Source organism: Erythrolamprus reginae, chromosome Z, assembly GCF_031021105.1.
Source record: "Erythrolamprus reginae isolate rEryReg1 chromosome Z, rEryReg1.hap1, whole genome shotgun sequence".
NCBI lineage: Eukaryota > Metazoa > Chordata > Lepidosauria > Squamata > Dipsadidae > Erythrolamprus > Erythrolamprus reginae.
This window is the reverse complement of record NC_091963.1, coordinates 120,040,170-120,063,933: the sequence shown is the minus strand read 5'-3', so window position 1 is coordinate 120,063,933 and position 23,764 is coordinate 120,040,170. Positions and strand designations below refer to the sequence as shown.

The 23,764-nt window shown below is 40.0% G+C and overlaps 2 protein-coding genes across 3 annotated transcripts in view; both read right to left on the bottom strand.

The window, feature by feature from the left end:
- Positions 1–14,255, bottom strand: part of LOC139153513 (RNA binding protein fox-1 homolog 1-like) — a 57,356-nt gene extending 43,101 nt beyond the window's left edge. The window contains exons 1-2 of the mRNA XM_070727534.1: positions 13,386–14,255; positions 8,119–8,339 (exon numbers count right to left, since the gene is read on the bottom strand). Coding sequence (XP_070583635.1) covers positions 8,119–8,205 — 87 coding nt within the window. The 5' untranslated portion in view covers positions 8,206–8,339; positions 13,386–14,255. The remainder of the gene's footprint in view (positions 1–8,118; positions 8,340–13,385) is intronic.
- Positions 14,256–14,330: 75 nt separating this feature from the next.
- Positions 14,331–22,221, bottom strand: JOSD2 (Josephin domain containing 2). Of its 2 annotated transcripts, none has more exons than XM_070727536.1 (5): positions 22,111–22,221; positions 20,205–20,390; positions 17,854–17,979; positions 17,203–17,397; positions 14,331–16,691 (listed from the first exon to the last, which is right to left on the bottom strand). In XM_070727536.1, the coding sequence occupies exons 2-5, from the start codon at positions 20,345–20,347 to the stop codon at positions 16,589–16,591; spliced, it is 567 nt and encodes a 188-aa protein (XP_070583637.1). In that variant the 5' UTR covers positions 20,348–20,390; positions 22,111–22,221; the 3' UTR covers positions 14,331–16,588. The 2 variants fall into 2 exon arrangements, with proteins under 2 accessions (XP_070583637.1, XP_070583638.1); XM_070727537.1 differs by lacking the exon at positions 22,111–22,221 and adding an exon at positions 22,037–22,081.
- Between the last annotated feature and the right edge of the window lie 1,543 nt (positions 22,222–23,764).

Here is a 23,764-nt window from a genome sequence, read left to right as displayed (position 1 = left end):
ACAAAATATAAAGACAAGACAATTAATGCATGTCAAAATATGTGAATCTTATATAAATTATCCTAAAAATAATTCCATTCAAGCCTGGCTGAGATACTGAATCTTAAACTGCTGTCCTCAAGGAAGGCAAAAATGTCTCATCCTTGACTCAGGAGAAAAGTATAAAAACATAAATTGAAATTGAGGGGCTACCCCAATTTTACTGCATCTCAACAAAAAGAAAGGACAGTTTTGTTGCCCTCTCATTGCACGCAATGTTACCCACAGGTTGAAAAATCAACCACCAGACACACTCATGGGTTCAACCATTCCTTTTTATTATTTACCTTTATTTTTAATTACTTATAGTGTGCTGCTTCTCCCAGGAGATTGATAGTCTTCTCAGAAAAACAGAAAATCAATACACCCACGTCAAATAGCCCATTGCTTCCAAGGTTTGTCTGAGTAATTGGAAGAATTGATTTAAAATACAAAAATGTGAAGCTCGACCCAGAAAACTCCTGATGCAATTGTGCCTCTGGATTTTTCTTTCTTCTTCAGGAAACCAATTTCCTTCTCAAAACGTTTTGGTCAAGAAAAAAGCCTTTTCCATTCCACATTTGTGTGTGTATGCATAGACCATCTTCTTTCTTATATGAATTCTCAGCATATACATACACACATATCAAATAGATGGAGTCCTTTCAGGCCTATTAATCTCCTAGCAATTTAATATTCCTTTGTTTTTTTTTTAAAAGACAGATATTCAATCTTCTTGTACAGAAAGTAAAAATCACCAAAGCTGGCAGTATCGAGCAATCTATTGAGGAGAGGGTGTTTCTAAAACCGATTCCATTCTGGGACCATTGTATCCCAGCTTATTTCCAAAGCATAATAAATTGTCTGTATAGGGAGCTTTGTCTTGGGATAAGAAGGAACACAACTTGAAACTAAAGATTTTGTTCATGGGTCTGCAACCTTAAACATTCAGAGCCATTTGGACCCATTTCCCGCAGAAAAGAAAACACGGGGAGCCACAAACCTAGGTGGGCATGACTAACTCAACTTCACACACTCTAATTCAGTCACATGTCCCCCTAGCCACCCCTATCCAGCTGGTCATTAGGTTAGATACACGGTTATTAAAAAAACACTGGGAGTCACAAAACCCTTTTGACATCTCTCTCTCTCTCCCTCCCTCCCCTCTCCCTTCTCTCTCCATAGAGATAGATGGATGGATGGATGGATGGATGGATAGGCAGGCAGGCAGGCAGGCAGATGTCTATGTGTGTCTCTCTCTTTCCCCTCTTCTCTCCATCTCCTCTACCCCTCTCTATATCTTGTCTATGTCTCTCCCTCTCCCCATCTTTTGTTTCTCTCTCCTCTCCCCCTTTCTGTGTCTATCTGTATATCTCTTTCCTCTTTCTCCCTCCCTCTTTCTTTCTCTTTCTCTCTTTCTGTGTATCTCTATTTTATTACTCTCTCTCTGTCGTCTTCTCTCTGATTCTGACATAAGGCATTGGGGCAGGCCATGAGGCACTCTCACAGTGCCTCACATAGCCAGTGAACATTAGCATGCCTCACAATGGGAGAGATGGGATCACCTCCTCTTCCTGGAGCCCATTATGACATGGAGCCACAATGCGACCCATTCGTCCCTACTAACAGACATGGCTTATAGCTCCGAGCCCAAAGTGGCGGGAGGAAAAGTGGAACCCAAAGTGACGGGAGGCAAGGGCTACCCTGAGCACAAATGTAGTGCAAAGGCCTGCTTTGCTTCTGCACGAAGGCGCTGGCAACCCTTCTCCTCCGCCTCCTATTACCCCCTTGCCAGCTGTGGCAGCTGGGAGGGTGCGCATGTGTGCATGTTCAGGGAGTCCCTCAAGCTTGGCCAAAGCACTGCAAAGGTGCATGCGGGGCAGCTGGCCACTTGTTTGAGAAGGGTCTCCCAGCTTGTGTGCAGCCTTCCTGCCTGGCCACCACTGGCAAGTGGATCACAAGAGGGGGAGGGGGAGGAGGGTCACCCAAAGGGAAGTTCTTTCCCAAGCCAGCCCGGATTTCAAAAACGTTTCCAAGAAGAAAGGAAAGGAGTAGAGAAGAGCCCCAAGGAGAACTTAGTGGCTTTCCAAGAGAGAGAGAAGAGAGAGAGAGAGAGAGAGAGAGAGAGAGAGATACACACAGAAAGAGTCAGAAACAGAGATACAGAGAGCGGGGGAGAAAGAAAGAGAGAGGGACACTGACTGACAGGTGAGGGTTTTTGTCAAGGGTGCTCTGGCTTTCTCTGAGCCTGACTCCCTGGGTGGCTCTATGAGGTTTGGCAGGGCCAGCCCCCTTTTCCTCTTGCCCTGAGCTGCTTTACTCCTCCAGTGGAGAGGTGCTGCTGCCAGCTTTCATTGAAAAGTGTTCTCCGGGCAGTGAAAGTCCCCGTGCAAATTTTAAAACTGCAGCTGAGCCCTGCAGGCCCACTCCCCCTTTCTGTCGTCCTCTCCTCCCGAATCCCATTTCCACACCACCAGCCCCCATATTAGTGATGCCGACATCACTCACGGCTGGGTTGGACCATTGTCTCGGGGCGAAGAGAGGTTGATAATCTCCCCAAGCAACCAAGACGCACCCAGCACCAACAGAAGAAGCTCTATGAGGTGCTGGAGAAGAAGCTCCAGCCATTTCTCCATACTCCGCATTTGTCCTTATCTTCTTAGGCCAGGCAAAGAGTGACTGAGAGGGGAGGGTGACGGCTAGGGCCAGCCAATGGTGAGATCACCCAACAGGAAATCACAGCAGAAGGCCCAAAGATCTGCATAGGGCTTTGGAGCCACAGCTTGCAGATACCTGTAACTGTAAGGTCAAGGTTAAACTGAAGATAATAACGTGAGGACGCATTCCTCAAAAATGGGTTAGTAAGACATTTTTAGATGCTAGCAAGAAAGCCTAGAGGAGAAAACATTCCATAGGTTAGAAATCACGTGAAAGAAGATTGTTCTTCATGATTGCTAAGGTTCTTCAGGCTTGCTAAGGTTCAGAAGCACAGAGCATCTCTGCAATGGGTTTTCCTGCAGGAAAACCCATTGCAGAGATGCTCTGTGCTTCTGAACCTAAGTTTATTAAAAAGATAGACAGTTCTTCAGGCAACCAAGCCCTTACTGAGGGCTAAAATATTATCTTGAATTGTGTCTGGAATAATAATAATAATAATAATAATAATAATAATAATAATAATAATAATAATTATTATTATTATTAGTGATCGATTGTTTCATCTGTTTCTTTACAGAGTCTGCACTTTGGATCGTCTGTTGATTTTTCAATTCTGGCTTTGACAGCATTTGTTCTAAAGGCCTGTTCTTGTGCCACCAGTATTAGTCCTTCTGTCTCCTTTTTGAGTGTTCCACTTGTAAGCCATGACCAGGTCTTTTCTTTATCCACTTTGCCTTCAATCTTCTCCAAGAACTGGCCATGCAATGCTTTGTTCCGCCATACGACATTGAGTTACAGTTTTTCTGTACTGGTCCTTAGTTTGCTTCACTTTGAGAAGCTTCCTATTATTGACCTCCATCAACGCTGACTCTTTGCTCTCCTTCACATAGTCAGCTAATGCATGCTTCTCTTCTTCCACTGTCTGTTTCACTTGCAAATGTCCTCTGCCGCCTATTTTCCTTGGTAAATACAGCATGTCAACGTCACTGTGAGGGTGCAGTGCATGACGGATCGTCATTAATTTTCTGGTTTTCCTGTCTAAGTTGTCAAGCTCTGATTGAGTCCAGTTCACTGTGCCAGCTGTGTATCTAATGACAAGTATTTATAGCCTTGATAGTGTTGCCATCATTCAGTTTGCTCTTCAAAAATTTTCTGGTCCTCTGGATGTACTCTTTGCTGATCACACTTTTCACATGACCATGCTTGATATTATCCAGTTGCAAGATGCCCAAGTATCTGTAGGCTTCTGGCTGGTGGCACTTGATGGTTTGACCATTTGGCATTTCAATGCCCTCACTTTCAGTGATTTCCCCCTTTTTCAGTGCCACTGTGGCACATTTATCCAGGCCAAACTCCATGCTGATGTCATTGCTGAAGATTCACACAGTGTTGGTTAGCGACTGTATCTCAGTTTCTGATTTTCTGTACAACTTCAGGTCATCCATATATGTGTGAAATTTTTGGTGAATTCCTAGCAGTTTGGTAGCCTAGGTTTGTTTTCTGTAGGATGAGTGACAGCGGAATTATAGCGATGATGAATAACAATAGGGACAAAGAGTCCCCCTGGAAGATGCCCTTCTGATGTTGATCAGTCCATAGCTTTCATTCCTAACAAAAAGCTCAGTCTTCCAATATTTCATCGCCTTTTCTATGAATTTCCTGATGTTTTCATTGACTCCAATGACTTCCAGGCATTTTATGATCCAGCTGTGTGGCAATGAGTCAAAGGTTTTCTTGTAGTCAATCCAGGTCATGTATAGGTTTGTTTTCCTGTTCTTACAGTTCTCCGAAATCATTTTATCAATTAGGAGCTGGTCTTTCGTACCTCTGCTTTGTCTTTTATTGCCCTTTTGCTCCACTGGCATGTCATTTTCTTCTAGGTAGTCCTGAATTCTGTCAGCTATGATACCTGTCAGCAGTTTGAGCATGGTCAGCAAACATGTTATTGGCCTGTAGTTTCCTAGTATGGCTCCTTTCGCTGCGTCTTTCTGTATTAAATACGTTCTGCCAGTTGTAAGCCATTCACTGATATTTCCTGTCTGCAGCATTTTGTTGAACAATACGGCCATTTTTGCATACAGGCTGGTCAGGTATTTCAACAAAAACCATGCACGTGATCAGTGCCAGGGGATGTCCAGTTCTTTACCCTCTTCACTCTTTCTGCAATCATTTCAGGTGTTATCTCCAGCTGCTGCATATTGCTCCCTGAGAATTCCTTCTCAAACTCCTTTATCCACCCAGCAGTCCTGTTATAGTCCTTCTCGACCTCCCAGAGATCTTTCCAGAACTTTGTTGTTATTTTCACCTCTGGCTTTTCAATTTTCTTATCTGTTTGCTGATGCAGGTTCTGGTAGAACTGCCTCTGGTTGGATTGAAATGTTTGATTCTGCCTGTACTGGGTGATCCTAGCTTCATCTCGCTCAATTTTCCTGGCTGTCGCTGTTATCTGCTGCTTTACAATTTCCAGAGCTTCCTCGATCTTTCTTGTACTAAGCCAGTACTTTTTTGTCAAATAGTCTTTGATCTTCTGATTGTTCAGTTTCTGCTCCTTAATGTTCTTCAAGTTACTTGCATCTGATCTCAAGCTTTTGATTTTCAGTTCTAGTCGGATTTCCCATTTTGGTTTTCCAGTTAGTTTTCCGATTAGTTTCTGTTGCAGTAACCCTAGTTCTTCAGTTACTATCACAGCTGTACTATAGGCAAGCTGATTCAATTCTTCAATTAAAGTTACATCATCATCATCATCATCATCATCATCATCATTATTATTATTAATTAGATTTGTATGCCTCCCCCTTCGTATGGACATATGATTCAGGTTTAATTGCAATGATTAGTAACCAATGTCCTCATTTCAGCTCCTTCGTATTGCATCATTTGAGGTTTCTGGACAATTTTCAAGTATAGCTCCATATATAGCACATTGCATTAATTATATTAAGATACTTCTAAGGTGTGGAGTGCTGCCAAATTCAATTAGCTCAGGAATGGTCATAGCTGGCTCATTAGATGTAATTGTAAGAACACACTTGCCCAGGAGTGAGCCTACGCTTTTAAATGAATAAGCTGGGCTACTTATTGCTAATGCTACACATAATAATTAACAATGTCTCAGCAGAGGGAGTGTCTTTTAGGATATCATGACTGGATAGACCTCTGCCATTTTTAAAAATTGCAGAACAATGGCACATATAAGTGTCTTCCAACAGAGAGGAAAATTCAGGAGTTTAAGAGAATAATCAGGTGAACATGGGTAATACCTGCCTTATTTTGTCTAAAGTAGAGAAGGCCATTTTGAAAAGCTTTCAGAGGTGTTCTGCTTTGTTACATGTTTTCATTAATGTATTACTATTAGTAATAGTATGATGAAAGAAGATGAAATAAAATCTCATTGGCACTTCTATTTTGAATTAAAAGAACAAAGTAAATCAATAGTTCACAATAATTTAAAGTAGAAATAGGCAAGTTGATGTTTACAAGAGGTCTGGACTATAATATCCACAGCCTCTTGCCATTCAACATGATGGTTGATGGTTGATGCCAATTGGATGTTGAAGAGCATAAGGTTATCCATTTCTGCATTGTATTCTTCTAAGCAGTAAAAGTGTTCAAGCACAATTGAACTATACAATGTAATCCTCTCAACACAAGCAACAAATCATTTATAGATTTTAATTATATCATTAGATTCAAATTTCTGCCTAAGGTCACAAAACATTTTACACTATCTCTGGGGTCTACCTTGTTTGTTATGGATGTTGTTTGTGACAAATATTATTGTTCTTCTTTTCTTATTATGCTGCTTATATTTTCTTGTTGCATTTAATCAGTGGTTTTCCAGAGTTTTAGATTCCTCTTATTATTTTATGAGACAAAATTATTTCCCCTGTGATATAGGTGATAGAGGTAGAACAAAATGTGCAGATTCTCCCTTCAATAAAGTAATTAAGGCTGCCATAATGTATAATTAAATCTGGAATGTCAAATACCCATTTTTTGACAAAGGATTGTCAGAATTGTAAATTATTTCAAAAGCATCTCAATATGCTCTTAGTTATCATACTTGGCTCACAAAAATGAATCTACAGGTTCTAAGTTCAGATACCATAGTTCAGATCATTATAGTTCAAAGGCAATTTACATAGCATATTGCACCCAAAAGCATAAATCATATTATGAGTTTAAAGTGATGGTTTGGTTCATATAACATATCATGACAATGGCTAGGTTCCTTAATGCCTTCAATTCAGGGTGGTTCATGGCAACTTCCTGGACTAGTCTCTGCTGCTTTCTTGGTAAGATTTCAGAATTGGCCTTCCTATAAACAGAATGACTGATCCAAGATCATCAGCTGGCTTTGTGCCTAAGGTGGAATTAACTGGTCTCCTAATTGCTAGCTTGGTGGCTTAACCACTGTACCAAACTGGCTCTCCTAAAACAGTGTAGACGCAATCAAGTAGTCTAGTCCAGATTATTGCACAACCCAAGCTAGAAAATGAATAGATGGAGAAGATACTTAGGCAATCTGAAAGCTAATTATGTCAATTCAATCATTGTACAAGTATTTCAAAAGTTCAAAAGTAAACAATACTGCTTGGATGCCTATATTCCTCAGGATGCCATCAAAGCAGCACATTTCCCAGCTTCATCATTTCACACTTGCAAGGACTTTAGAATATTTTACTTATTTTACCAACATTCATTTTGCTAAGCCATGTTATTCATGCATTCTACCATTTTTTCTTCTACAACATTGAACATAATTTAAACTTGTAACATAAGCCAAGACAGCTTGTGCTCTATTAATTATAAAACATTTATAGTATCAAGAATGGCCCTCCATGCATTGAAGCATAAGGTGATATTTGTTTATAATTTCATTTCCAAACCACTAAGAGTTTTGGGTGATTAAAGGATTACAAATAATGTGGCGTCACTGAAAAAAGAAGAAAGCCAACCCCTAAATAGAGTAGAATTTGAGAGGTGTAACCTTTTTCTTTCATCAAATCTATTATGCTGCCCACGAAAATCAATTTTGCTTTTTAAACTTTTAAGACTGGCAGAGAGCAAAAAAATAAATAAAATAAAATGCAACAGAGGTTCTATCCATTATATCCCTAAGGTCTTTAGTGGGCGTTCCATCTGGTACAAACTAAAGGAAATCCATAAGGCAAAGGACAGAATAGATCGAACTCTTAGTTCCTGAAGAAGCCGTAAATATCCCTTTCCATACAAGGAGAAGACTTTCCCTGTCTGAGCAATTCTGTAAAAATAACTCAGGAATGGAGAGATTTATCAATGGGGGAAGCTTTATCAGCTGTCCCAAGACCACCAAGACAGGCACAGCTGGGCTTTGTCAATGACACTGAAATGTTTCTTCTATCTCACACAAACAGACACAAACACATGTATAAATGCATACATAATTATAAATTATCATACCTGAACAAGCCCAGAGTAGCATTGGGGGGCCGGAGGATAGACGGGCAGGCTGTAGGGGTGCAAAACCACAGCTGGAGGGGACAACATGGCACATAATAAAGGAAGGGCCCTACTTCTAAGTCCCAAAAGGAGTCAAAAGTGTCTCTGTTCAAGCAGCCTTGGCACCAGTTGAGGGAGTGTTGAGTGGCAGATGGGACAGTGCCATTGAAGGACGCCAACAGCTGTCAAAAACAGAAGCGTCTGTTGCAAACTGGCTGGGTAAAAGCATCTGCACCATGATAGAATCTCAGCAAGGATGAATAATGTTATGATTCAACCAAAGTCAGAGCATTGAAATGCCACCATTTTTTAGCAGAAACACTGTATGTTGGAAAGGGGTGAGGTGGGCAACCTGTGCAGATTTCCTTAGGTGTAAAGCCATTGAATTCAAAAGATCATAGTCCAAAGTAAATGTCATTAAGACTGCAGCTTAGGATATTCCTAATTTTAATTTGACCGTCCTAGTAGTATCATTTACAGTGGTACCTCTACTTAAGAACTTAATTCGTTCTGTGACCAGGTTCATAAGTAGAAACATTCTTAAGTAGAAGCAAATGTTCCCATAGGAATCAATGTAAAAGCAAATAATGCGTGCAAACCCATTATGAAAGAAATAAAAGCTCAGAATTTGGGTGGGAGGTGGAGGAGGAAGAATAGGAGGAGGAGGAGGAGGAGGAGGAGGAGGAGGAGGAGGAGGAGGAGGAGGAGGAGGAGGAGAGTCACTGCTGAAGGAAGAAGGCGAGGTGAGGGGAATCAAAAAATCCAAAATTTTAAGGCTTAAAGAAAAAAAAGAAGGACTCTGAGGCGGCAAGGAGGAGCATGCGTCTCCAATACACCCGGCACAAGGCTGCCTCCCATACACTGGCTGCTGCTGCTGCTACCTGCTGCCTCTTTCTTCCCATGCTAAAGGGCTCCCATCTCCTCTCGCTCGCTCACTTTGTAGCTGCCGCCTTTCCTTCGCTGCTGTGACTCCTCTGCTGCCCAGAGTGAAGGGAGCATTTCTTTTTTCTGAGTGCTGGCAGAGGTTTATTCCCTGTCCAAGCGTCCAGAGAAAGGAAAATGCTTCGTTCATTCTGGAATGGCAAAGCCTCCTTAAGTGCCTCCAAGATGGCCAGGATTAAAGGGACAATGGCAGGAACTGCCCGGGCCTTCTTGTTGCTTTCAAATTTCCTGGGAAATTTTTCCGGGCTCGGGTTGTTAAGTAGAAAATGGTTCTTAAGTAGAGGAAAAAAAATCTTGAACTTATCTAGAACAGTTCTTAAATAGAGGCGTTCTTAAGTAGAGGTACCACTGTATTATTATGTTGAATTGTATGCAGTGCTAAATATTTTTATTAATGTATTATTTCTTCTAATTTATATGGTGCCCATCTCACTAAGCAATGCAACTCTAGCACTAAATATACATGTCCTTTTCCCATGTAAACACATATTTATCAATCATTTAATGCATAAATTATTATTCATGCATTTTAAAATAAATTTTAGTTTTGTATATTATTTTTACAAAAATAGTTATACAGTGATACCTCGTCTTACGAATGCCCCTTCATATGAACTTTTCATGATACAAACCCGGGATTTACTATTTGTTTGCCTTGTCTTAAAGAACCATTTTCATTTTATGAACCCGAGCCCGGGTGCATGGGCTCTTTTACTGTGCGTGCGCTCTCGTACTGCATGTGCGTTCTCTGACTGGCACAGGGATTTCCCTGCCTTGTGATTTCTCATTTGCTTACAGCTCCTGCCAGGATTCTGCCCTCGGAGAAAGTGCTCTCACAGCCGCTTCGCTGGGAGCACTCTCGCCGAGCGCTTTGGGAATGCCTGCCCCACCTCTCCTGAAGCCCCTTTGCTGGCAGTGCTTTCATCCATGGCTGTCAGCGAAGGGGCTGCAGGAGAGGCCAGGCAGGGGTTTCCAAAGTGCTTGGAGAAAGCGCTCTTGCAGCCGCTTCGCTGGCAGCGCTTTCTCCTAGCGCTTCCAGAACACCTGCCCCACCCCTCTTGCAGCCTCTTCGCTGGGAGCGCTTTCGTCCAGGGCTGTCAGCGAAGGGGCTGTAAGAGAGGTGGGGCAGGCATTCCAGAAGCACTCGTCAAAAGCGCTCCCAGCGAAGTGGTTGTGAGAGCACTTTCTCCGAGCACTTTGGGAACGCCTACCCCACCTCTCCTGCAGTCCATTTGCTGACAGCCCTGGACGAAAGCGCTCCCAGCGAAGGGGCTGCGAGAGGGGTGGGGCAGGCCTTCCTGAAGCACTCAGAGAAAACCCTCTCACAGCCCCTTCACTGGGAGCGATTTCGCTGAGCCAGCCCCTTTGCAGTCACCCCTCTGCTCCAGCCCTGCCCTTCCAAAGGATGGGGCTGCCATGTCCCAGTGGATTCCATTCCTCTTGCCAGGATAAGAGTTCAGTGGTGGCGGTGGCGGTTTCTCTTTGAGAAGCAGCAGCAGTGCTGGGAATGTCACATCCACCCCCCACCGCCACCCACCCCCAAACAAGGATCTGAATGCTGGCAGTAATGGGCAAATGGGTTTTGGGCCTGCAAGCGTTATTCGCTTTTCCATTGATTCCTATGTTTCATCTTACTAACTTTTCACCTTACGAACCTCGTCCCGGAACCAATTAAGTTTGTAAGACGAGGTATTACTGTATATAATTTCTTGCCCATTTAGTTTAATTGGAAAACTGTCTCTTAAAAAGTTGGATAAACCCAATAGAATAACTGAATTTCAGTTCACACATGGATATTTGCCAACTTAAAAACAGATCAAATGTACTTCCCATGCCTAATGTGTATGATTTCTGAATGTTTCTAACTTATTGCCTGCTTTTTAAATTATTTAAGCCCCATTCCTTAATAAATACACATCTTTTCACTCTTTAAGTTTCAGTGGTGAAAATCTTTCTCTTACTGCTGGCATTCAGGTTTTTTGGTTCAACTTTGCAATTATTGTTTGAGTATTATTTGTCACACTGGATTTTTTTTCTGGCTCTCATATTGCTGGTTGACAAGGAGCTGAGCCATTTTTTATTTTTTATTATAAAATGGCTAACACTATCACAGAAATAGATTTTGCCCTCTGCGATTTTTTTTTTAATGATGAGGCTGTCTAACCTTTTTTCCTATTTTCTATGCTTGGGATATTTGATTTAGCTGACAAAAATAAAGGCTTCCTTCTACCTCCTCAAGCCTAATATGAACACTACAAAGCTCAAAGGAGAAGCAAACAAGAAATATATTTTAAAAATCTAGATACAAATGTAAGAAACAAATAAGTGGGGAGTGAAGCTTTACATTTTGCATTAGCTTTTTTTTTTTTTAAAATAGGGAATGAATTGTAGAAAGAAGGAAACTTTGGGTTCCACGCTAAAGGTGCAGTTTCTGTTTATGCTCAAAACTGTTTTGAAGCAAAGATGATTCAACTCATCCTTCTGAGGAGGAATTTTGGAGAAGAAAGAAAAAAAAGTGACCTTTGGATCAAATTTAATAAAAGTGCCTATGTATGATAAACTTTACCTGGTTCAGTGATTGTTAATAGCAACAGCAAGAGAAACCATTGTTCTGAAGGTCAAATTTCTTGAGCATAAATAAGATCCACACTATAGGCAGAATTAGGATAGTGGCTGAGACCTAGCCATTGAGATGGAAGCCTGCTTCTCTGTTTTTATGGCTGTGATGGACAGGCTCCATTATGACTATAACCTGGGAATTTCTTATCCAAAATATACCTGCTGAGGAAGATTTTTAAAATTAAGCTATTGTGAATTTAAATTGCAAATCATGTAAAATTAGGAATATCCTAGAAAAATTGCAATCACTGATAAGCATAAACTAGCAAGCTAACAGGGTTGTCAAAAAAGATCAGAATGCAAATATTAATGTACCACAAATACATGTGAATTAGGATTAGCAAATACGAGGGTCGCCCAGAAAGTCATGCACCACATTTTTTCCCTCAGGCCACAGTAATGGTACAAATGTGAAACTTTAGATGTACATTATTTGAATTGTCAGGAGTGTGTGTGTAAATTTTGCATTTCGAAATGGCGTCTGTAAGTGATGTACGTTACAAGCAGTGTGCCATCATTGAATTTCTCACTGCAGAAAGAAACTGTTGGGAATATTCACATGTTTGGGTACGGTTTATGGAGAAGCTGCAGTCAACAGAAGTACAGTTAGTCTCAAAATGTCACCGAAGACATTTTGAGGATGACGAAGAGATGATTTACAGTGCAGAAAGGGCAGGAGTGGTACCCACAGGGCCTACATGCCCTTATGTCTCGCTGGAGGAAGGCCATAGAACGGGATGGAATTTACGTGGAAAAATAGGGAGTGTAGAAGAAACACCATTCTTTCTTGTGTGTAAGTTTCATTGTGTTCAATAAATAATCGTTGAAGAAAAAATGTGGTGCATTACTTTCTGGGCGACCCTCGTACAACACTCACCATTATACTTTTTTCTGTTATTAAACTGTATCTTTCATAGTTTTTATTTTACCAGGGGCCTTGTACGGTGAACCAGAGCAGGATCTAAATATTTCATTTTATAAGGTTGGCAATCACCTTGTGGCACTAGGAAAATATAAAGCTTTAGAAATCAAATCATTGGCCAAAGAATTGTCAGCACTGACTTAGTAAGGTAAGTAGAACCTGGGGCCTTAAGGTTTTCTGAAATTTTGCAGCAGCACAGGAGGGCTCCTTAATTTAAGACCATGTAATCTGGGAATACATTGAGGATTGATAAGGAAACTTGCATGGTTATTTTATAGCTGCACTGCATGTGGGAATCAGCCTGGCATTATTAGGACTTTTTAGCATTTGAGTATAACATTTGAGTACAAAATTATGAAAATAATTTTCATAATCTTTCCCACTCCATTTCTATGCCAACGTCTCATTCTTTTTTCTAATTTCATGGAAAGGACATACTGTACTTCGTGGATCCCTTGGTTTGGAAAAAAACAGGCTGAGAAATACTGTTTCTTTTTAAGTAGCCAATATTAACAAAAATAACCAAAAAATAGTTCAAAAGTTTATACCTTTAAACAAAAGGTGTTGTAACTTCAAGAAACAAAAGTAAAAAATCCTCAGCTTTAATACAAAGAGTGTATATCCACATGCTACCTGTTTATCCTGCCCCACAAGGGCTCCCTGGTGAATTTATTTCCCTTTCTTAAAAGCTCAGCAACTACTTTTGTTCTGAGAAGTCATTGTCACCTTGTAAACCAGGCTATACCTGTAAAGTGGCCCTTGTCGGTTAGTAGCTCAAAGCCTCCGGTTTGACTGACTGGCTCTGTGCACTCCTGGAGAAAATCAGAAAAATAATCTCACCTTAAGAAAACAATCAATTTTTCTTATTTTTCCCCCCTTTAAGCCTCTGAAGAGATTTGTACAAATATTTATTCAATGTTCTTGCTGAATGTTGAAAGCCACATCTTGTCCACATATTTATTACTTCACCTATTTCTTTAGTTGAGATGAGTAAAAAGATGATCAAAACAGAACAGCAAGAATTTTTGATTTACAGAAGAGCAGAAACAAATAAATTCTTGACAGCTTTATCCCAAACCATCTTCTTTTTGGGAGTGGGGAGGAGGGAGGGATATGTGGCGGTTAGTTTGGGATGTATAAAGACTTACATCAACATTTCCAACTCGGTAAAGCAAGGAGAATATGCTACATGTCCGTCAAAGTTTTGATTGGTGTGTTCTAGGAGGCCCTTCTCAGCTGCTGTCCCCAACTGATGGAACTGCTGCTTCCTTTTTTCTGGTTTCCCAAGAGTGTTAAGACCTGGCTTTGTCAATTAGCATGGTGTTGGCGGTGTCTCAAAATATGGTACAGCCCTGGTGATGGAAGCTTAAGGACACTCCTGCTGCCTTGTTAACCTTCTAACCTTTTGAACATTGTAGAAATAGCACTTAGACTTATATACCGCTTCCCAGTGCTTTACAGCCCCCTCTAAGCGGTTTACAGAGTCAGCATATGGCCCCCAACAAACTGGGCCCTCATTTTGTCACCTTCGGAAGGATGGAAGGCTAAGTCACCCTTGAGCCTGGTGAGGTTCGATCTGCCAAACTGCTGGCAACCAGTGATCAGCAGAAATAGCCTGCAGTACTGCACTCTAACCACTGCATACCACGGCTCCTATGCACTGATTTTTATTTTTACCAGGAATTTTAACTTTTTAATTTTTTTAATTTTTTGCTTTTATTCATGTATTTATATGGTTTCTTATTCTGGGTAAATCGCCCAGAATTATTAAGGTAAGTTTGATGGTATAGAAATTTAATAAATACATAAATTTTATGAATATTCAGATTGTCCAGAAATTATTAATAAATCATTTCCAAATATGAAGCACCACAATGGAAATTTTCTTCAAAGAGACAATTGTGATTGACAGTTTATTCATAGTTAAATAAGATAGTTCAGCAGCAGTTCTTGATCATCGTATGGGGCATTTATGCAAATAATTTATTCATTTGTAAAATGGTGAATGAGAAAAACTTTCCCCATCCCTTTGCCCCAACTTCCAAGTCAACCCAGTTGCTTCCAATTGTTTTGATATGTCTGAAACAAAGCATTTTACTGGGTTTTAGTCTCACTTAGCCCACTTGTTCCACTTTCTGTAGAAAGTGGCAACAGTGGCCTCCTGGTGGTCAATGCAACTTTCTACATAAATGGGATATAATCTTCTCCTCCCATCCTCAAATCACATTCTACCAGGAAAAAAAATTATAAACTCAAACACACATTTATTTGTATTGCACCATTTTGTTTCTACCCTTTTAGGGTTGTGGTTGGTTTTTTGTTTTGCTAAAAACATAAAACTTGGAAGGCATATATTTATTCTACTTCACAAAATAGGCAATGCAGCCTAGAAAAAGATAAAAACACATAAAACTGGACAATGAACTGGGTACAGCAGCGAGTTGCTATCAGAACAATAGAAGACGCTGCCCCGAGTCTTTGGTGTATGCGCGCATCCCAGCAAGATTTTGCTTCAGTGCATGCGTGGAAGCAAAACAAATTGCCAAAATCTCTCACGGGAATGTCCTCTTGCAAGATTTTGCTTCCTGCGCATGGACAGAAGCAAAATCTCACTGGGCTACACACACGCCAGAGATGCGCAGTGCACTGGTAGCGATGGTCGTGGCAATCCCGCCTGACAAGTAGTACATTAGTCTCCCATGTCCTGACCACTGTTTTGTCCCATATTAATATTTGAACTTTTCACTATATACTCTTTGTTCTCTGGCAGAAGTGGGATTTTTTCCCCCTTTAGAAATAAAAGAAAAGAAGAAAAAGAAGCAAATATTTTTGCTTGCGGGGCGAGGATCATCACTTCTTTATCCACTGTTCCAGATTATTGTCCTTTAATCATTATGTGGCAGCCAAAAATTCAATAGGCAGAAGTACTCCCAGTACCTTCCCGATAGCTTTGAACTACAATTCCCAGCAGCACCATCCAATGAGGAACAATACTGAAAACAGAGTCTCAGGAAGGCCATTCTTTAAGACATCAGTTTGGAGAAAACCTTCTTATTGTATTTCTGTCAGCCAGAAATTAAAAGGCACAGATGTACCTTAGAGGCTATAATGTAGTATCAGAATTATTACTCCCTTCTCCAAAACCATGATTCTAGCAAAATGTTATTCTCCTCTTCTCAACATCAACCACCCCAGAATACTTAAACCTCTCATATTCCTTCATCAGTTTCACAAGGAAACCTGTGATAGAAGGTCTTTTGGCATAGTTCTTCCAAAGTAAAGTTACCCCACATTTCTTACATTTTAACTTAAGTTTTTAAGTATTTCATTCTCCCAATTGGTTCTCCAAAGACTTCCTGACTTCTTCAATGTTCCAGAACCGCTTTTTCCAAAATCAAATGTGAATTCTTTAAGGCATGATTAACAAATTGTGTCATTCAAGGAACTCTTGGATATATTAACAGAATGTTTTTTTTATAGAAGAATCCTGAAAACACAACATCAAGGTCTGCTGGGTCTACTGAGACCCACATTCTACTGTTGCATCATAGACTGGGGATGAAAATAAGAGATGGGCATCCCATCAAGCCCTGCACTTAAACTAACTTCCAACTTTGACCTACTCGTCTACAAGGAAGATCCCATATAGGCCTAACTATCATGAAATTGGTTATGGGGGGACCCTTCACCATTAGGTGCCATGTCCTTTATTCCATATCATCCCAGAAGAAGCCAAGCCTTTAAAAAGCAAGCAGAAATAGAGGGAAGTCAAGATCATTTCTTAGAGAAGGTTAAGATGGATTCCATCATTGGCACCCAGAGTGGCAGTATAAATAGGAATGGAGTGCTCCCTTCTTCTCCCCATCACATGCAGCAGGCGGTGCAAGGGAGTGCAGCAGGGAGAAAAAAGATCTTTAGATCAGGCAGTTTCTTATGGGAGGCCTGGGATCACCTCACAGTATTCAGCCAAGGCCTGGCTTCGCTTGCCTCATGGGGCACAACCAACAGCAACTCACAAGGGCCCTGGGAAAGCACCTCCTGGAGAAATGACCTGTGGGGACAAAATGGACATAATATCAGGGATCCAGCAGGGTCTCCTGTGAGTGAGCCTCCAACCACCCTCCTCACCATCCCAGCACTATTCTCCAAAGACTTTAGCTTTCTCCAAGCTTCATCCTAAAAATGCATTGTGGAATGCTGTTGAAAAGTCAGCAGAGATGTGGCTAGTTAGGGCAATCAATCAGTTTATTTCCTCTTAGCAACTTTAACTTTTATATTCAGTTGGGTTTTCACTACATTTTGCTCATGTATGGTATCTTATACTTTAGATCAGAGGTCTTCAAACTTGGCAACTTTAAGACTTGTGGACTTCAACTCCCAGAATTCTCCAGGCAGCTATGCTGACTAGAGAATTCTGGGAGTTGAAGTCCACAAGACTTAAAGTTGCCAAGTTTGGGGACCCCTGCTTTAGATAAACCACTTTGAATTAATAATATGGAAGTAAAAAAAAGGGGGGCAATTACATCATTGCAACTACAACTTCACTACCACCCTACTGGTACCTGAGGTCAGCTTCACCACCAATTGGTGCTGGTGCCTTCAGTTTGGAGTCAAGATTATAATAGATGCCATCAAGCTGGCGCACGGCAATCCAGTGGCGACGCCTCACAGGAAGAGACAGGAAACCCAGGCACACATTGGAAGGGACATTCACAATGAAGCCAACCAGCCCTGCCAGGGACAACTGTTCGAGGGGTCTGTGAGACAACGGGAAAAAGGAACTTGGCAGAGTAAGTAGATTAATCTGGCAAGAAGATGAAAAATCAATTCTGAAATGGCCAGGAGAACAGGATGGTCTCACATCATAGTAAGCAGCTCCCAGCTTAGTCAATCTATCAGTAAGGAAGCCCCAAAGACAGTGACAGAGAAAAGATTAGCAATCATGCCTCAAAATGCTACAGCACAATGTCATTTTTAAATTATAAGCCACCTTAACCAATGAAGCATGAAGGTGAGGGGAAATCAGTAAAAAGAGTTAGGAAGAGAAGGTGAAGGAGAAAACAAGAGTAGAGAAGGTGAAGGAAAACACAAAAGTAAAGAATGACAGAAGCTTGTTCTTTAAACAAAAAATAGAATGACAAATTTAAAGTTGGCTGATTTCTGCCTGTTCAGAAAAAGTAGCTAGAAAAAGTAAAGGGATAGGAGCTCCTTACCTTCGTTTATCCCACCAAATGGCTTCAAGACCCACACTCTGAAGAGCTGCCATGATGACATTGACATCATAGTTCCCTGTCCCCAGAAAGCTACGGTGTGGATTCCACCTAGCATCAGGAGCCAGCCTGTGGGGGTGGAAAGAGGACAAACATCACCGGAGAAGGTTTGGAAAAAGAGGAAGGGCTTCCACTGAGTATCAGGGACACATTTGGAATACTTAAAGAACATGATGGGGCACACTCACAAATGCTTTCCACAGTAAGCATGGCTGATCCAATTGCTAGAAAGTTATCTAGGGAATATATTTCTTTATACTCCGTGGAGTCTACCAGCATGCTCCCTTCAGCTTTTTTGTTTTCTGAAAAGGCAGGCTCTTTCTTTAAAAAGAATCTACTGAATTGCAATGACTTATCATCTTTATTTTCTCAGATGCATACACGAGACCCCAAGAACCATTTTAGAAATACAGTTAACGCTGGAGCTGGTACATCGTAGTATATTACTTGGAATAGTAGGGAATGTTTCTGAATTGCCATACATGACACACGGCAAACCCCAAAAATGAGAGAGAGGAGAGGCCAGTATGCCTCACTTCCATCTTTTTTTCTTGCTTACTTGAACCATTAGTCAGACTGTAGCCTCCTTGAGGGAAATATTTTCCCCCCTGAAGTTATAACGTGCCATGCCCATTGACAGCATTGTGCTATTATTTTTCTTATCTCCAGCTTGTCCAAAATAAGATGTGTGGGTTTTTAAAGCATGCATTTCATGTATTAACTTTTTGTTTATTTCAAGCTGGCAAACTCTTATACTCCGGGGAGCTACTCCTGGAAATATATTGAGAATAAAGGATGTACAGTTCTTTATATACAGCTGGTGCCTTGGCTTTTCCAGAGACTTATGATACTCTAGGGAAGCCTCAGAGACTCCTACTTGCCCCAGAATAAGATTGTATAAACGAACAATAAATCAACCGACCCAGATTGCAGCAGATTCAGTATTTAAGAGGCCTACTTGTGGCTTCCACCTGCTTCCACTGAAATATTGCTGAATCTAAGATATTATCTTAATTGCACTAAACAATGTGTCATAATTACCAATAGTTTTAAATGAATACATAAAAGAATTCCTAGCCACTCATGCTGGAATAGTCTATTTTATTTAACCAGGGTAAAATCTTCCTTCTCTATCAGACCTGCTTTGCCCTGAGCACAATTAGTTAGTTTCCAGAGAAACAAAAGAAGGCGGTGCCCTTTTCAGGCGCTTGCAAATGCAAACAAAAGCAAAAAGAGATGGAGCTTTTTTTTAGTATTTCTAAATAGCTTTTTCTTTCTTTCTTTCTTTCTTTCTTTCTTTCTTTCTTTCTTTCTTTCTTTCTTTCTTTCTTTCTTTCTTTCAAAGAGAAACAACTTTATATTACTGAAGGAGATCTGACAAGCTGAATATCCATCCGCTAGTTTTGGAAGACCTCCAGAGTTTGCATTAAATAAGCAAGGAGGCCTGGAAAGACATAAAGAGATTTGGTTCCAGCAATAGGAGTACTTTATGGGGGTTCCCTAAGTTAAAGCTTATGTATAATTCACTTCAAACACAATTCCACATGGAACTTGAGGTTTATACCCTTTATGATTCTCAAATGGAAAAAAGGCACGAAACAGTTTCACTACACCTCTTTCATCAGCCAGAGTGTTTCCTCAGAAACTAAAACCAACAAATCACCATCCTTCTTCCTAAGGAAAAGATAGAATTCTAAGACTGAATATAGACAAAATATTTAAATAAAATAAAATCAATATTTAAAACTCCACCCTTCTCCACTTTCCTAAAATGATTCTGGGGCATGGGTCCCCAAACTTGGCAACTTTAAGACTTGTGGACTTCAACTCCCAGAGTTCACCAACCAACTATGCTGGCTGGAGAATTCTGGGAGTTGAAGTCCACAAGTCTTAAAATTGCCAAGTTTGAAGTCCTTTGTTCTGGGGTATATAGAAACTGAAGAAACTTTAAACACTTCTTACTGAACAGAGCTTCAATCATATTTCTGATAAATTTTCAACTATACTTACATCATAAAAACAAATGATGTACATACCACCTCACTGGCATAAATGTTACATAATTAATTTGACACCAATGATTTAAAATCTTGGGATTTCCCCCCCTCTTCATTTTGACTTACTTCTTTTAGTTCCTACTTGGAACCATAAACAAATGCTTGTCAGAGGTTTGATATTTTTAAGGTTGGTATATGAATGTTAGAGCAACTGGCTCTTATGGAGATGCTCCCCTAAACATCCTAAATATGGGAATAATCAATCCGAAAGAAAGAGAAGCCACCCTAACAACCTACCTTTTACAGATTTCATCAGCTATCTCTTGGGTGAATAGTCGTTCCTGCAGGACATTGTTGAGGGCATGGACAGCACATAGTTCCAGGCGCTGTCTTTCATGATAAACTGCAGATGTCTCAGTTTGGCCCAGATTTCCAGACATTACATCCAAACTGGCCTGAAAGGCCGTTCCCAGGATATCAACCCTGGAGGGAAAGAAACCATTAAGAAAAGCATGAATTGAGAATGCACCCAATCAGTACAATCCCACCACCAAATAACAAGGAACGACTTGGTAGCAGCATTAACAACATTAGCTTCACCTCTGGCCCTTCCAGGCACCCGTGGGTCCTCCCTTTGTATAGTTTGTCTCACAGCAATTCTTGTCCTCAAAGCCTCTTTCTTTTGGACATCCTTGGTCCTCAAAGTCTTAATTATAAATAGACTTAATGTCTTCTCAACCTCCCTGCTTTGTTTGTTTTTTTCTGTCCCTTTTTTCTCCAGCTCTAATGCAGCTAAGCTTTCTCTAGGATCACAGCTCTTGCAATAGATTCTCCTGGCTGCCCCACCCTTGTCAGATGCTAGGGAAGCCCAGCCAATTGTTGATCAAAGCTTTAACTTTACATTCATTATTGGCAGCACAAATGCCCTGAGTGTATCATAATATTAAATGTTTCCCAGAAGCCCAAACAAATTATGGGTATTCTTAAAATACTATAGGATTAAAAATAAAATAAAATAAAGTAAAGTAAAACCTAAAAGTTTTAAAAGACCCAGAAGCCAAATGTCTCTTTATTTTAATCACCGCAGCAGTAAACAAGTGGCTTAAAGCATCCTTTGGGAGACAGGCAGAGAGAGGAACATGATGCCCATTTCATATTTTTATTTTCTTTTAATCTATACTGAATGAACACAGCGACTTTGTTGAGATATACACACAGATCTTTCTGTTAGGAAATTATGTGTTATGGTTATCCATAACACAACAATAGGAAGGCAGGCCAGCTTTTTCTAGCCAGCTACATTTCAGATGTGATAAATTTAACTTTCTGAAAATTATGGAAAGTTGGAATCCAATAAATCTGTTGGACAGCAGTTTGGGGAAGGCTATGGCATGTCAAAACTATTCTTCCTTGGAAGTTCTTTCACTCAGAATTTTCTGAAGCATCATATACAAAAGAAATAATTTTCCACAGCCATCAAAAACCATACATAATAATTAATAGATCAGCAATGTGGCATTGATCATCACATAAAAACTCTTGTTAATACTATACTGCTAAGTTTCTAAGACAAGCAATAATACAGCAGTAAAACATTAATACCTCATCTTATGATACCATTGCATATGTTTTAGAATGTATATTAAATATCCCAACACGTCAAAGAGACAGGTGCAAGGCACTGACTTATTACAAGGTAAAGTACAGTAGTCATCATAACTTTCAAACCTGTAAGTCAACATAAACCTAAAACTAAAGACAGATTAAAAAATATACCCCTATATAAACTGTAAATTTCCTTCCATAAACTGGTGCGACTGATACAAAGATACTTATTATAACACAGCTGCATTCTGTGCATGCTCGAAGGTACCACTCTTCAGGAGTGGTTAACACTGAAAATAATCCTCAGATGCAAATCTAACTTCCATACCCTGCTGAAGGTTTCAATGTTTTTCCACCAACAAGAGAAACAGGGGCGTGAATAAGCGCACGATTGTGCCTATCGTCCCTGTCCTATTGACCTAATGTACCTATACCTACTTTGCTTATGTTTATGTAAATACCAACACCTGCTATATTGTACATGTTTGACAAATAAATAAACAAACAAACGGAGACTCATCAACCTGAGCAATTCCCAACGACCAACTACTACCAGGATGCAGGGTAATGGGGGAGGAGTTTGGGAAAATAAACTTACCCGGGAAAAAGCGAAAGTCCAATAAACGAGCCCCTCCACCATGACTTCCCCAGAAACGGCTGTTAAAGGCCCGGCTGACTGTGCAGGGACGGAGAAACTACTTTTCCCAGCAAGCCTTGGGCAGGGCGATAGAACTACAATTCCCGGTAGGTCTCACGGGTTTGACCGGAAGAAGGTAAAAAACCACATTTCCCAGAATGCAACAAAAGGAGAGGCAATTGCTGCGGCTTGTTTCTCTTGAAAGAGACCTCGAGAGGGAACGTATTGATTGCGGATTCAGGAAGAAGTTCGGGGTTCCTTATACAGTACTTTATATAAAGATTACAGTATGGTTCCCAAACGGTGTTTGACAAACATTGTAACTTGAAAACAAGTGGATTTGCAAGCTTGGTACAATATTACCTTCAAAACACTTGCTTTGTAAAGGTAATAATAATATAATAATAGCAATAGTAATAATAATAGTAGTAGTAGTAGTAATAACAACAACAACAATAATAATATTGGGTGCTGTACCAAAAGATCTCAACCAGCATTTGAAAACAATAAACATAGACAAAATCACTATCTGTCAGTTGCAAAAGGCCCCCTGTGGGCATCATATGAAAATACATTACACAGTCATAGACGATTGGGAAGTATTTGATTTATGATATTGTGATATGAAATCCAGCAGATCAATCTCATTTGCTGTATTTTGCTATTTTTTGTGAACAACAACATACACTGTACCTGTGCATTTTGTTTTTCTTGCCTAAATGTAGAACCTTACTTTTTTCACCATTCAATTTCATTTTGTTTAGATAGTACCCAATGTTCAAATTTCCAATGCATTTTAGGATTTCAATGCTTATTAGCTAACCCAACTGTATCAAGTTTAAGAAGGGCATTTAAATTTTAAATTGACCTTTGGTATTTTATGTCCTATTATTATATACTATTATATTGATTGCTATATAAACTAAGTAATCACTTTGCCAAATGCAGAACACAAGCCCTTAGTGAAGTATCTCTATTGACAACAAAACTGGTCCCAGGATTCTTCTAAAAGCCAGGTTTTATTATTGTTTTGTTATATGCTTGTTATTACATGTGGGTAATCTATGTTATTTATTTATTTATTATTTATTTTATTAATTGGGCTTATATGTTGCCCCTCTCCGGGGACTCTGGGTGACTTACAACATTTTGATAAAAAGATACAATATATAAAACATTTCTAAGCCAATTAATGGAATAGTTAATTTAAAAATTATCTTAAAAACTAAACATTTAAAATCAAACTGTCACATACATACTATCACATTGAATACATTCATTGGGCAGAGGCTGTTAGATTCCCAACCTAAGTTTCTCATTAGAAATTTAATCATTCAAATGCTTATCATAGACCTAAAAATTCTTAAGGAACCATCTAAGATTATGGACCATTCCAAGCAGGTGTGTGTTTTTTTAATAAACAAATTTATTTATTTATTTATTTATTTATTTATTACTTAGATTTGTATGCCGCCCCTCTCCGAAGACTCGGGGCGGCTCACAACATGTAAAAACAAATCATAAGCAATCCGACAAATTTAAAATATTTAAATATTTAAAAAACCCCATATGCTAACAGTCACACACACAGACATACCATGCATAAATTAAACGT

Coding starts and splice junctions, on each gene's coding strand:
- JOSD2 (XM_070727536.1), bottom strand. CDS start 20,347: ATGTCTGGAAATCTGGGCCAAACTGAGACATCTGCAGTTTATCATGAA. Junction 17,980..20,204: donor GCTGATGAAATCTGTAAAAG/GTAGGTTGTTAG, acceptor CCACCCCCACAG/GCTGGCTCCTGATGCTAGGT. Junction 16,692..17,202: donor GGTGGTGAAGCTGACCTCAG/GTACCAGTAGGG, acceptor TTGTCCCCACAG/GTCATTTCTCCAGGAGGTGC.